The sequence below is a fragment of the Theropithecus gelada genome, chromosome X, assembly GCF_003255815.1.
Source record: "Theropithecus gelada isolate Dixy chromosome X, Tgel_1.0, whole genome shotgun sequence".
NCBI classification, from domain to species: Eukaryota; Metazoa; Chordata; class Mammalia; order Primates; family Cercopithecidae; genus Theropithecus; species Theropithecus gelada.
In genome coordinates, this window is record NC_037689.1 from 3,038,938 (window position 1) to 3,054,445 (window position 15,508).

General features: G+C 37.3%; 1 protein-coding gene across 4 annotated transcripts in view; it reads right to left on the reverse strand.

The window, feature by feature from the left end:
• Window positions 1-15,508, reverse strand: part of KLF8 (Kruppel like factor 8) — a 50,134-nt gene that overhangs the window by 14,931 nt on the left and 19,695 nt on the right. For 2 of the 4 annotated variants that reach the window (XM_025372617.1, XM_025372616.1), the window contains 2 exons: window positions 10,830-11,394; window positions 6,770-6,881 (listed from right to left, as the gene is read on the reverse strand). In XM_025372617.1, the coding sequence (XP_025228402.1) occupies window positions 6,770-6,881; window positions 10,830-11,394 (677 nt within the window). Of the gene's footprint in view, window positions 1-5,934; window positions 6,075-6,769; window positions 6,882-10,829; window positions 11,395-15,508 lie in introns of all 4 variants that reach the window. The other 2 variants (XM_025372614.1, XM_025372615.1) reach the window with 2 other exon arrangements.

A 15,508-nucleotide genomic window follows, 5' to 3' on the forward strand; every position in this document is an offset into this window, starting at 1 on the left:
CTGTCCCAGAAGGTGGAGGTTGCAGTGAGCTGAGATCATGCCACTGCACTCCAGCCTGGACAACAGAGTGAGACTCGGTCTCGGAGGGGTGGCGGGTGGGGGGGGGGGGGGGGGGTGGGAAAGTCTCCCAGGAAAGAAAGCCCAGGACCTGATGGCTTCACTGTCAAATTCTAACAAATATGTAAGATTAGCTCATATCCATTCTACTGAAACTATTTTGAAAAATAGAACAGGAAGAAGTACTTCCAAACTCATTCTATGAGGCCAGTATTACCCTGATACCAAAACCAGACAAAGACACATGAAAAAATGAAAACCATAGGTCAATATCACTGATGAATATTGATGCAAAAATCCTCAACAAAATTCTAGCAACACATTAAAAAGATAATTCATCATGGCCAAATGGGATTTATCCCACAGATGTGGGGATGGTTCAGCATATGCAAATCAATTAATGTGATACATCATATCAACAGAATGAAAGATAAAAATCATATGGTCATTTCAATTGATGCTGAAAAAGTATTTGATAAAATTCAACATCTTTTCCTAATAAAAATCCTCAGAAGACTGGGTATAGGAGAAACACACTTCAACATAATAAAAGTCATTAATTGCTGACCCATAAGTATCATACTAGAAGGGGAAATACTGAAATACTTTCCTCTAAGGTTGGGAACATGACAAAGATGCCCAATTTCACCTTTATTCAATGTAGTACAGGACGTCCTACCTACAGGAGTCAGATGAGAAAAGAATTAAAGATCATCCAAATTTGAAAGGAAAAAGACAAATTATCCTTGTTTGCAGAAGATATAATCTTATATTTGGAAAAACCTAAAGCCTCCAGAAAAAGAGCTATTAGAATTGACAAAAAAAAAAAAAAAAAAATTTAGTAAAGTTATAGGATAAAAAACTGACATACAAAATCTAAAACATTTCTATATGTCAACACGTGAACATTCTGAAAAAGAAATCAAGAAATAATCTCATTTACGATGGCTCCAAATAAAATGAAATACCTAGGAATTAACATAAACAAGAAAAGAAATGATCTCTACAATATATATTATAAAACAATGAGGATAGAAACTGAAGCACAAACAAAAGGAAAGATATTCCATGTTCATAGAGTGGAAGAACACATTTTGTTAAAATGTTTGTACTACTCAAAGCAATCTACAATTTTAATGTAATCTCTATCAAAATATTAATGACATTCTTCTGCATAAATGGAAAAAACAATCCTAAAATTTATATGGAACCACATAAACCCAGAATAACCAAAGCTATCTTAAGCAAAAATAATAAAACTGAAGGAATCACATTATGTGACTTTACATTATACTATAGAGGTATAGTAATCACAATAGTGTAGTGCTGGCATACAACAGACACACAGATTAGTGGAACAGAATAGAGAACCCTGAGATAAATCTATGCATTTATAGTGAACTCATTTCAGACACAGGTGCTGAGAACATACATTGGGGAATGGACTGTCTCTTCAATAAAGGGTGCTGGGAAAACTGGATATCATAGGTAAAAGAATAAACTAGAGCCCTATATCTCACCATATGCAAACATCAAATCAAAGTGGATTAAAGGCTTCTGTCTAAGATCTGAAACTATTACAAGAAAATATTGGGGAAACTCTCCAGGACATTGGACTGGGCAAAGATTTGTTGAGCAATACCCCACAAGCATAGGCAATCAAAGCAAAAATGGACAAATGGGGTGCCATAAAGTTAAAAAATCTTCTGGAAATAATCAACGAAGTGAAGAGATAACTCACAGAATGGGAGAAAATATTTGCAAACTACCCATCGGACAAGGGATTCATAACCAGAACATACAAAGAGTTCAAAAAACTCTATAGGAGAAAAATCTAATAATCCAATTTAAAAATGGGCAAAAGAGCTAAAAAGACATTTATCAAAAGAAGATAAACAGGCATATGAAAAGGTGCTTAACATCACTGATAAGCAGAGAAATGTAAATCAAAACTACAATGAGATAACACCTCACCTCAGTTAAAATGGCTTTTATCCAAAATACAGGTAATAACAAATGCTGGTGAGAATGTGGAAAAAAGGGAACCCTCATATACTGTTGGTGGGAATGTAAATTAGTACAATCACTATAGAGAACAATTTGGAGGTTTCTCAGAAAACAAAGTAGAGCTATCATAAGATCCAGTAATCTCACTGCTGGTTATATATCCAAAAGAAAGGAAATCAGTCTATCAATGAGATATCTACACTCTCATGTTTATTGCAGCAGTATTCACAACAGCCAGAATTTGGAAGTAACTGGTGTCCATTGACAGATGAATGGATAAAGAAAATGTGGTGCATATGGGCAAAACAGCTGAAAAGACATTATCACTCACCTGTTCATAGCCTCTAGGCAAAACAGCTAGGGCTCTGGGTCCTTCTATACACATTCTAACACAGCAAATGTAACATAGCAGATGTTTACAAGAAAGGAGGGCTTCCTCCTTGTCCAAGGTATCTAAGTCCCAATTCTGAGCTTGGAGACCACTATGGAGAAGGAGTCTCCAAGGCAAAGGGCACACATGGAGAATGAGATCCTATCAATTGCAACAATATGGATAAAACTGGAGGTCATTATGTTAAGTGAAATAAGCCAGGCACAGAATGACAAACTTCACATGTCGTCACTTATTTGTGGTAACTAAAAATTAAAATAATTGAACTTACGTAGACAGAGGAAAAAGGATGATTACCAGAGGCAGGGAAGGATGGTGGGATGTCAGTGGGTCAGAGGGCAGTGGGGATGGTTAATGGGTACAAAAAATAGAAAGAATGAATAAGGTCTACCATTTGATAGCACAACAGCATCATTATAGTAAAAAAAAAATCATTTAATCGCACATTTAAAAATAACTAAAAGAGTATAATTAGATGGTTTGTAACACAAAGAATGCCCCATGCTTGAGGGGACAGATACACCCCTTTACCCTGATTTGACTATTACACATTGTCTTCCTGTATCAAAATATCTCATGTAACTCAAATACATAAACCTACTATGTACCCACAAAATATGAGAATAAAATAAAAATAATTATTCGTACTGATTAGGTTGTAAAGTGATAATATTTGTGATATATTGGGTTAAAATATGTATTATTAAAATTTTTAAAAGAAAGAAAAGAAAAGAAAACTCTATCAAGAAATTAAGTAGGGTTTTCTTATACAGATATTTGGGAGTGGACACTGCTTAAGATAGGTTTAGGGAAGAATTTTCTGGGCAGAAGACATTCAAATTGAGATCTAAAGGATAAAAAATGTCATGAGGTAAAATTAATAAGAGGCAAGATCCTATAGGGCCTTTTAGGGTACTCTATTTGGATTTCATTCAGAGTGTGACGGGAAGTCCTTGGAAGATTTTAAGTAGATGTTATATAATCTTATTTATATTTAAACAAAGCAAAACAAAAGCAAACAGATGAAAATCCTTTGGCTACTGTGTGGAGAATGAATTGTAGTGAGGAAAGAAGGCCTGTTACAATATTGCAGGGATGGGGGTACTTACACAATTGCCACGTTATTTCCTAAAGCAACTAAGCCTATTGTAAGTCAAGCAGTTGGGGCAAATTAAATGTTGCTGTGAAAGGCCTTCAAGTGAGCATTCCTATGGTCACATACCCATGGCAAAGGTATGGGTCAGTCTTAAAACCTGAGTAGAATAAGAACAATTCTGAATCTAAACAAAGTGAGGTTGGGGGCAGTAACTCATGTCTGTAATCCCAACACTCTGGGAGGTCGAGGCAGGCAGATGACTTGAAGTCAGGAGTTTGAAATCAGCCTGGCCAACATGGTGAAACCCCATCTCTATTGAAAACAGAAAAATTAGCTGGGCAAGGTGGCACATGCCTGTAATCCCAGCTACTTGGGTGGCTGAGACATAAGAGTCACTTGAATCCAGGAGGCGGAAGTTGCAGTGATCTGAGATTATACCAGGCTAAACTCCAGCCTGGGTGACAGAGCAAAACTCTGTCTCAAAAAAAAAAAAAAAAAAAAGTACTGAGATTCATGTAGACATCCGTTGTCTTCATTCAACCACCAGCCATCTGGCTGTCATGATCTCTTATCAGATAAGGCATTCACCTATAACACTCAAAGCTAAGAATTGTTGATATTTTAGGGCCATTTTTTCCCTTCATATGGGAAGCTTACACCACTAGGGAGAAAAACAGTAGTGAAATCTGAAAAGTAAATAAAAGTAAATTATATCTGTTATCTCAGTTTAAGAGTCGAGAGGTGACATAGGAAAGACAGCCAGACTTTTAGCATATTATAAAGCAATTTCCAAGAACTCCTAGAAGGTAGCCACACAATAGGTTACATTGAAATTCAATCCATAGAGTTCCAGATTAAAATAGTCAAGTGGGATCACCTAGTCCAAACCCTTCATCTTACAGTTGAGGAAACCTAAGATCAAAGAGGTAGGAAGACTTATCAGATCCCACAGCAGCTTAATTGGAGACTTGGAATATATGGAATATACATATAGTCAGCATCCATTTCCCATGGAAGAAAAGCAAACAAATACATCACTAAATAATAATAGTGTCATGGGAATGTTTGAATAATGCAGCCTAGAAATCACTCACCTGTTCATAGTCTCTAGGCACAACAACTAGGGCTCTGGGTCCTTCTACACAAATTCTAACATAGCAAATGTAACATAGCAGATGTTTACAAGAAAGGAGGGCTTCCTCCTTGTCCAAAGTGTCTAAGTCCCAATTCTGAGCTTGGAGACCACTATGGAGAAGGAGTCTCCAAGGCAAAGGGCACACAATGATAAACAACAAACTGCATCTGGCTTCTAGGCAGGTTTCTTTGAATTCCTGGGGTTATAAAAAATTTTTGAACTAGATGCCAACATTCAAAATCAAGGACATTTCACATAATCCGGATTTTTTTTTTTTTTTGCTTTTCTTTAACAATGAAATTTACTAATACAGTCATCCCTCAGTATCCATGGGGGATTGATTTCAGAGCCACCTACATTCCTAACCCCACCCATTGGGTGGATAATGAAATCCATGGATGCTCAAGTCCCCGATACAAAATAACATAGCATTTGCATATAATCTATGCACATTCTCTCCTATATTTTAAGTCATCTCTAGATGTACTTATGTTACTTAATACCATGTAATGCTATGTAAGTAGTTGTTATACAGTATTTTAAAATTTGTATTTTTTTATTGTTGTATTATTATTTTTGTTGTTTTTTAAAAAATATTTTTGATCTGTGGTTGGTTGAATCCATGGATGTGGAATCCAAGAATATTGATGGCTGACTGTAGTGAGCTGGATTTGAGTGGCAGCTCTCCTTCTTCAGATCAGGTATGTGCTGTCCAGTTTGACAGGATCACTACCGGGTCTGCTTTATTTATTTATGTGCACCCTTTTTTTTTTTTTTTAATGTGAACAAAGACACGTTAATGGTTAGTGGACTAAAGCCTGCTTTAATTTCAGATAGTTTAAATTGTTCTTGTGCTTTTCCATGCTTAGTAAAACTTGTGAGACCCTGGTAGTAAGGAAGGGAGTAATACCTTAATCTTTGCTTAAGTGTTGACTCCACAATTAGAAAGACCCACAGGGGCTCACTGAGAATGATGACTATTAAGACACCAGATTTAGTTTAGTGTTTTCCTAGGCCGGTTTTATAAAATTTGCCTTAGAGCAGGGACAAGAAATAGGGATAAAAACCATGAATGGAGCCTGTGACCACGAGTATAAATGCATCAGTCTTTGTTTCAGTACTTCATTCTCTGTCTCTCAGAAATTTTCTCTCTCTCGCTGCCCCTCTCTCTCTCTCTCTCTCTCTCGTGTGTGTGTGTGTGTGTGTGTGTGTGTGTGTGTGTTAGGGGTGAGATGGGAGTGGGCAGACCTGTATGGATTCTGCGGTGAGCTTTCAGGTGAGAGCTTTTGGTGTACACTTTGCTGCATCCTGCAAAGTCACATTGGTGAATCCGTCTTCTCTTCAAGTCAAGCGACTCTTCTCCCTGCATTTGGGCCTTTGCTGCTGGTCTGATCAAAGAAATAGAGATAAAGCCAAACAGTGACTTTACAGTGAAGGCTTAAAAAAATGAATTTACATTCATTGGTGCCACCTCATATCTGCTTTTAATTTATGCGAATTTAATGCTAGGTCCCCCCAAAAAGAAATAATTGGAATAGTAAAAAAAATTCTGTCAACTAGGCCATTCTGCTCAGTAGGTACAGGTCTCTCAGTAGGTGCTCAGAGAAAGCATGCGAGGTGGTAGTGTTTCCTTCAGTGGTTGTGTTCCCAAATAGTGTGAGCATTTCACTTCAATAAGTTTCATTCTCCTGCTTAAAGAAATTTGATTTTCATACAACAGTTGTTGCTAAACACAAGCCAACTACTTCCAATTAGTTCTGATATTGAAAGACAAAGCTGTTTTAAACTTACAGAGAGAAACAATACACAACTACACTTTGTGGGAAATTTGAAGATTTTTCAAAAGAAAAATTGATGATTTACAGTTAGAACATAGCTCTACCATAACATGCATGTACATGCACATGTATGCACACAAACTCGTATACTTTCACTGGAAAGGTAGTCTCCCTACATTTCTTGTCCTCAAATTCTTACTCTTGTGTCTGATCATTGGTTCTACCTATACATATATGCAAATGTACACACATACACACACACACACACATACACAAAGACACACTTGAAGACAAAAAGTACTCACTCTTGCTGTAGTCCCTGCAGACTCTGTAAGGCTGAGGATCCACTCTCAATTGTACTCTCCTCACTGTCACTTGGAATCTCCAGTGGAGACATGGAGGTGGGGTCAACTTTCACTAAAAGCAAAGAAAGGGAGCAGTGTGAGCTAAAAATATATGTGCCTCTTTAATCATTTTCAGAATTCCCAGTTTGTCCCACCTAAAGAAGTGGCAGCAAGATAGAAAAATAAAGAAAAAAACAAAGATGAAGGAAGTGTATTTGTATGGAAGGAAGAGAATAACATTTTATTTTATTATTTTGCATAGCAGGGAACAGAAATGCCTTTAAAGTAAGAGTAGTATGGAGAGTTCTGATACCACTAGAATGAGAGTGTCTGTAGGATATGGTTTGGGTATGATTCATCTCTATCTCCAGCTACCAGGACAGGGTCTGCTGAAAAGTTAGTTTCAACGTGTGTGTGTGTTGAATTGAACTCACTGAATAGCTCCTGGCTGTCCTAAAATCAAATTATAGGATTAGTCCAGATGTGAGAACATCTACCTTGGCCTTTGTGCTCTTAAACAGAAATGAGTCAATGAGATGAAACATATACCTACCACCTAGTAGGTGCTTGATACAACCTTCCTTTCCACCTATGTTGGGAGAAGCTGTCAAATATTCCTTATTATCAAACACTGATGTTTCTGATTCCTAACAAAACTCAGTCAGGTGCTCAACAGTCTCCTAGATCCAGTGAAACCTTCAAAATTTCTATAGAGAAGAAACTTGGGGGTGGTGATAAGGTGGGGAACAAGTATTTGGTTAAAAGAGTTGTCCTATACTTTGCATATCATTCATTAAAAAGTTTTAAGCATGTATCTTGAGGTGTGCATGTTTGTGCATGTATGTGATATACAGGTACTGGTATCCTACAATTTTATATGCATTATAAGAAAACAAACAAAAAGTAGTACGTCATCTCACTTAAGTTAAAGTGGCTATTATCAAAAAGACAAAAGACAGTAAGTGCTGGTGAGTGTGTGGAGAAAAGGGAACCCTTACGCACTGTTGATGGGAATGTAAAGTAGTTATAGCCTTTACGGAAAACAGTATGGAGGTTCCTCAAAAAATTAAAATTAGAACTACCGTATGATCTGGCAATCTCCCTTCTGGGTATATATCCAAAGGAAATAAAATCATGTGCCCAAAAGATATCTGCATCCCTGTTTAGTGCAGCATTATTCACAATAGCCAAGATGTGGAACCAACCTAAAATATCTATCAACAAATGAATGAATAAAGGAAATGTGACACACACACACACACACACATATACAATATAATATTATTCAGCTATAACAAAGAACAAAATCCTGACATTTGTGAGAGCACAGATGAACCTGGAGGACATTATGTTAAGTGAAATATGCCAGGCACAGAAGGACAAATAGTGCATGATCTAACTCATATTTGGAATCCAAAAATTTAATCTCATGCAAGTAGAGTAGAATGGTAGTTACCAGAGGCTGGGGTGGCTAGTGGGGAGGGGGATGGGGAGATGTTGGTCAAAGGATGCATAATTATAGTTAGATAGGAGGAATACATTTCAAGAGATCTATCAGATAGGAGGAATACATTTCAAGAGATCTATTGCATAGCAAGGTGAGTATAGTTAATGATGATACACTTTATTAAAATTGTAAAGAAATGGATATTAAGCGCTCTCACCACAAAAATGATAATAAGGTAATGCATTTGTTATTTAGCTAGATTTAACCATTCCAGAATGTATATATACTTCGAAACATCATGCTATAGATGATAAAACATACAATATTACCTGTCAATTTTTAAGGGTAAGAAAATACAAATTTTGATACGTTCTTCTTGCACTCCAATTGTTTTATATGTGCCCCCTAAGGTTTAGTAAGCCCACCATTTTGGATACCGATGTGGTTTGGCTGTGCCCCCACCCAAATCTCAACTTGAATTGTATCTCTCAGAATTTCCACATGTTGTGGGAGGGACCCAGGGGGAGGTAATTGAATCATAAGGGCCAGTTTTCCCCTGCTATTCTCATGATAGTGAATAAGTCTCATGAGATCTGATGGGTTTATCAGGGGTTTCTGCTATTCTTTCTTCCTTATTTTTCTCTTGCTGCCACCATGTAAGAAGTGTCTTTTGCCTCCCGCCATGATTCTGAGGCCTCCCCAGCCATGTGGAACTGCAAGTCCAATTAAACCTCTTTTTCTTCCCAGTCTCGAGTATGTCTTTATCAACACCATGAAAACGAACTAATACAGATACCATTGGGCCAATGCCCTTAGCTTGGAACCACATTGAGCACATTTAAAATTTATTCTGTTTATTTAGAGTGGCTCTGATGGACTGATGATATTATGGAGACTATTCAAAGCTCCTTCGAACCATCCCTTGATGCTACCACTGCCTTTATCTCAGCAAACTATCACACGGGAAATTTTATTTCCTTTTTTATTTGTTTCCTTTTTTTTTGGTTTGTTTGTTTGGCTCTCCTTTCGTATATGGAATGGATCTCATATCTCAAAATAAGATTATGAACACTTATCATTACCACTTAACCACTAGTCAATGATAATATTTGTATTCAGAAGACCAGTGCAGTCTCAGCAACTTGATGCTTAGTAGTATATTGTTTTTCAGCCTCCTACATTTAGTATAGGGCATCAAATTTCAAAGGTAGAGACTCTTTTATACTAAGCTGAAATCTGCTTCCTAGTCATTTCCACCCCTTGCCCTTTTCGATATATGCAAAACTTTATCAGCCTGCTTTAGAGGCCACATAATTTTCCTTGATCATTCCTGATTACAAACTAAAACAGATATACCTCTGGGAGGAGAACTAGTGGTTGGGGGATAGTGGTGGAAGACAGACTTAATTTATACCTTTCTGAATTTTTGAACTTATTTTAAAAATAAAATGGAAGATTATAGCATTTGAATTCTCTCTTGGACAAATTTTCAAGTTTGTTTATCAAATTGTCTGTTGCAAGACAACTAAGACAACTACTAGCACTGTGTTAAGTTCTCTGGAGGCATACATTAAAAAAATTAATATAGAGTATTATTTTTGAGGAATCTACAATTCAGTTGTGAAAATAATGCCCAGACACTTGTGATACAGGCAAATAAATAAGTAAAATGGAAAGTGATAGATGCCAAATGAGGAAGAACACAGGGAAGATGACAATATTTCAATTACTTCTTTTGTAGGGAAGAGAAAAGGGAAAGTATTGGTAGAGACAGGAGCTAATACTGGCTAAGTATGTTTGAGATAGAAATATTGTTCTCAGCTTTTCCACCAAAGCATTCTGAAGGCGTAAAATAAACACATTATCCTGAAAAGTCCGAGGGTGGATGCCTTTAGTAAGCTTAACCTCTTTTTGAAGTGTGTGGTTTATCTTACAGGTTTTGCAAATTTTGCATTTTGTAATACAAGATAATCATATCTTAAATATAAAATGCTTTAAATTATTTAATATCAAATAATATGGAAGTTCCAGGAAGTTGTTTGATATGTCACTGATAGATATGCATACCTGGTCGAGAAGCATGGTCTAATCAAGAGTCATTGTACATTCTTTTTTTTTTGAAACGGAGTTTTGCTCTGTCACCCAGGCTGGAGTGCAGTGGCACACTCTCGGCTCACTGCAAGCTCCGCCTCCTGGGTTCATGCCATTCTCCTGCCTCAGCCTCCCGAGTAGCTGGGACTACAGGCGCCTGCCACCACGCCCGGCTAATTTTTTGTACTTTTAGTAGAGATGGGGTTTCACCATGTTAGCCAGGATGGTCTCGATCTCCTGACCTCATGATCCACCCACCTCGGCCTCTCAAAGTGCGGAGATTACAGGCATGAGCCACCATGCCTGGCCGAGTCATTGTACATTCTTAAGCATTAAAAAGACATGATAAAAACAGTACTTATGAAAGATTACTGTTGAAGCAGTGTCCAGGAATAACTGGAGGTGAAAAGAGACAGGAGATAGGATGACTCAAAAAGGGAATAGATTCAGGAAGGCCAGGAAAGGGGCAATATTGTTACTTACCTGATCCAGCATTTTTACCATCTCCTCCAATGAGTGGGACTGTAATGGCTGCAGGGCCCCCATCTGCAGGCAAAGTAGTATACACCATGGGCAGAGACTGCACTACCACTGGGATGGTCTTCAGGCCACCCATCTTATTTGGCAGACTGACTGAGGGGATAGTGTGAATGACATGTAAGATCTGCTGGCCACCAGTGCTCTGAGAGGAGGTCAGGACAGAGCCTGGGGTCAGAACAGTAGGAATGTTTGCTGAAGTGCTCATGTCAGATGTTGACGTGGACACCACAAGGGTCTGGGGAGCAGACTGTGGCTTCGGGGGACGTACTGGAGCTTGTAGCATGCTAGCAGGCTGGAGAGGAGCCTTGGGCTTGTGAAAGGAGAGGTCAACTGGTTCCACTTGGGGCAGGCTGAAATCACTAGCCAAAAGTTCTTCTGGGGGCTCAATCTTGATGTCATTAAACAGTGCTGGGTTCTCCATGGGGTTGGCATCCAGGAGTGTTGGAGAAGTCATATTACTTCTGTATTCTATCTCAGAGGGATCTCTGTTCCGAACAGAACTAGTGACCTTAAATAAACAAATGAGAGATGCGTAAGTCAGTGTTAGTACCCTGAAGAGACATGCAAGCAATGTAAAAAAGAAATCTCTATTCATTTCACATGGAAAGAATACATGGTGCTGGCAGAAATAAGGCAGGAGTAAACTAAAGAGAAAAAAGGAAGGGAAACTTTACTGAGTACCAGTAAGTACCAGGTACTGTATCAGGCAATTGTTAAAAATTATTTCATTTAACCTTCACAATAATCTTGCAAAACTATTTAAAGTCAACACTTTATGAGCATCCACTATAAGCTTAGTGGCAGCTCACATGAATAAAGTACAGCCAATAAGTACATACTAACATACTAAATATAATGATAGAATAATGTGACTAGTTTATAAATCATACCATACTAAATAATGTAACAGGCATACAAGCAAGGCGTTTTAGAAAAACAAAAGGGAATGACTCATTCTGTCTAGAAAAGGAAGGCTTCAAGGAGGAGATGATGCTTCAGATGAGTCATAGAAAATTAATAGAAATTTTCTAGGCAGATAAGAGATAAGAAAGATATTCCTGTCTATAGAGCCATAACAACAGACAATATAATTACAGAATAAACTATGAAATAAACTTGCAATACAGTTAGTTGTATTATATGCAAAATTGAACTCTGTAACTTTTTAATTCTGGGATTTTTAAAGAAAACTAATAAATGATTTAAATGATCATAAATGATTTAAACTAATAAATAATTTTATTAGTTTAAAAAACTAATAAATGTTTTAAAAAAAACTAATAAATGATAACTTTATATGTAATATATGAAGTAAAGCCTCAACCTAATTAAAAACTTTCTAAGAATTCCATGAATTCAAAGGTCAAGGATATAACGAACTGTGTATGCCACGGCCAAGCAACACTCTGGATCTTGAAGATGAGTTTGGAGATGGTGGTACCTCTTTAGCCAGTAAACAAACAAGCCTCCATTATCTATTAGCATTATATTTGAATTATTGGAGTTTTAAATTATGAAAAATTTTAAGGAATACATCCTTTATATAAAACATAGCCACTTTTAGTTTTGTATATTTGGAAGATGAGGAAAGGTAGAGTTTAATGAAAGGTTGGCTGATAGAAGATAATTGTTTGGAAGAGAGGAATAACAAGGGAAGAAGTATTTCTGTGAGATTTAACTAGCTTCTCAATGAAGATTGATTGAAAGAGGAATAAAACTAGATTAAAAGAAATTCAAAAGAAAGCACGTGGAAAAATCGCGATGAGACGTAAAAATATTTGACTATTGACTGGATATTGGACAATATTAATGAATTATTGTTAACTTTAAGGTGTGATAATTACATTATGCTTACGATTTTTTAAAATTTAGGTGAGAGATAATAAGGGTCTGAATTCAGAGAGTAATAAGTGGCAGGGGAGGCAGTGTCTTCTTGCTCTGACTTTATTTTAAAAACACTCAGAGTGCTGCAGTGAGCTATAATCACATCACTGCACTCCAGTCTGGGTGACAGAGCAAGACTCTGTGTCAAAAACACATGACAAAAACCCTCAGAGCAGGCTGGGAATGAGTAACAGCACCAAAAACCCATCCGTGCTTTGTCTCCAGAATTTAGCCAAACTACCATTTTCTTTTCCCTTCTTTTACGCTACAACACTCTTGGTTTCTTGATTTGCAAGCCCCTATCCCAACTCAGCCCTTGTTTGTGGTCCAAATATTGCTTCAATCTGCTCCTCCAGGACATGATTTCTGTGATTTGTCCCACTGTTTCACATACTGCGAATGTAACCCATCCCTCATGCGTGGATTTGACCCATCCAGATAAGGGGGGAGTAGAATCCTGTTGACAGGGAGAGGAAGTTGTCAAGATTGGCTCTGCTGAACATAAAACTCCCCTGTTCTCAGAATCCCTCAAATCAACTTAAGGTCTTATTTTTCCTACATTTCCCACATATCTCTTCACTTGAGTAGCTCTATTCCCAGATTAAAAAGATAGAATCCAAGGAAACTTCAAAAGAAAAAATGTTATGTTATCTCTTTCCATAGTCTCTCTATCATTGCTGTCAATAACAGTGAGAAATAGAGTTACAATAGAAAGCATAAGAAGAGGTTCAGTGTAGGGCAGGCACGGTGACTCATGCCTGTAATCCCAGCACTTTGGGAGGCCAAGGCAGGTGGATCACTTGAGGTTGGGAGTTTGAGACCAGCCTGGCCAACATGGTAAAACCCCATCTCTACTAAAAATGCAAAAATTAGCCAGGTGTGGTACCATGCACCTGTAGTCCCAGTTACTCGGGAGACTGAGGCAGGAAAATTGCCAATGCACTTCAGCCTGGGCGACAGAAAGAGACTCTGTCTCAAAAAAAAAAAAAAAAAAAATTCACTGTAATATCATTTTCTATAAGAATACAGTTGTGGGTGCAGGTGTATAAATAAACACAACTTGTCATTGAGATTAAGAAAGGATTTAGCTAAATTTTAGGGACTTTTTGGACTCTAAGCTTTAGGCCCAGAAACCTGAAAAAGCTGAAGCTTTGAATCCTAACTATAAAATAAACACTACTTTGGCAACGTTTACTCTCTTTTGCCAAAGAAAGGCCATTTCAGTGAGCTGAGTGCTGCCTACAACAATGTTACTAGCTCAAGGCCTTGTGCTTAGCTGACACTTGATCTGCAGGTATGCATTTTATTGAAAAACATTATCTAGGAACATCTAAAATGTAAACTGATTGATGAAAGTCAAGAAACTGAAGAACTGATAGTCTATTCTTATTGCCTTGATGAGATACAGTGTTACAGGGTCCTGCTCCAACAGGCCATCATTAGTTGTCCTTTTATAGACTAAACCTATTTTGTGGTTTGCCAATTCTTAACCAAACCCTGTCTGCAGCAGGGCTTCAATCACTACTTCTCTCCTGCCATCAAAAGGCTTTGAGAGAAATGTTGGAATGCCAGTTGTTTGGGTTTTAGTATCTTAATAGTAACTTCCTCAAAGCATATCAACACATACTTTTTTCTGTACATATCATCCAAGTATGCCTCTTATGTCTAAGTGAATCTATCTTGTAGCAAGTATTTTCTGGGTGTAAATATTGTCTTCTGAATGCAAGCTTTCTTGAGAAAACAGACTGTTCTTAAAACTAGGTCTCAAGGTTGACCTTACTGCTCCTTCCTTTGTGGCTTAAAGACAAGCATTCCATATCTATACACTATTAGGCTGAATAAATTTTGTGTGCACTGAGGATTCTTTTTTTCAATATGAGCAAAATAATTTTAATAGAAATATTGCTATACAGTCTAACTTATTCTGTATTTTGAATATAACCCACCCTATGGTTAAAAAAAACCCCAACACACTATTTGCTTTACCTTATCTCTGTAGATAGCATATTATGCTTGAACGTTCTGAAGAAGACCTTCAAGTCTTGATTGAGTGAGTTTTTGTCCCTAGAATTTTGGTGATTTTAAGAATCCTCACTAAGATGACTCGGGATGGCTACCTATTTCACGCTTCACTGAATGTAATCACTTCCGCTTTGAAAGCTCATCCAAAGATTGTTCTGCCACCAGATTTTTCTTTTAAAGTAATCTTTCTTCATCTTTAGCGTGGTGTGATGGCTTCAGTTTTTAAGGGTTCTCTAGTCAATCACTATCAAAGAGAATAGCTACTTTCCCCATTAGGTATTTTAAGACTTTATCCTGAATTCCTGGATTTCTGAATCTATGAAGAAGGTTGTGCACGAAAGAAAACAAAGAAACTTAGGAGTGGTTTGAAGACAAGCTTGCATTTCCACAGTGCTACTCCTCAAATACACAGAATCCTTATCAGGTTTCCTTAAGCCAATTTGAGTGGACAAAAAATTATAAAAAGAGTTATTTATTCATAAATTACTAAAGATGAGACCCTTTCAGTTCTTAGGAAACACCCCTCTCAATTCTAGAAATAAACTCTGAGAAAAGTTGGTCAATTTCACAAATATTTAAGCATTTGATTAAGATAGGTAGAGAAGCCCTGAGAATCAGTGGAATCAACTGTTACAAAGTTTCCACTTTTCATGTATTTAAAACAGCTCTGATGTGGATATGAACAGACATTTTTCAAAAGAAGACATTCATACAGC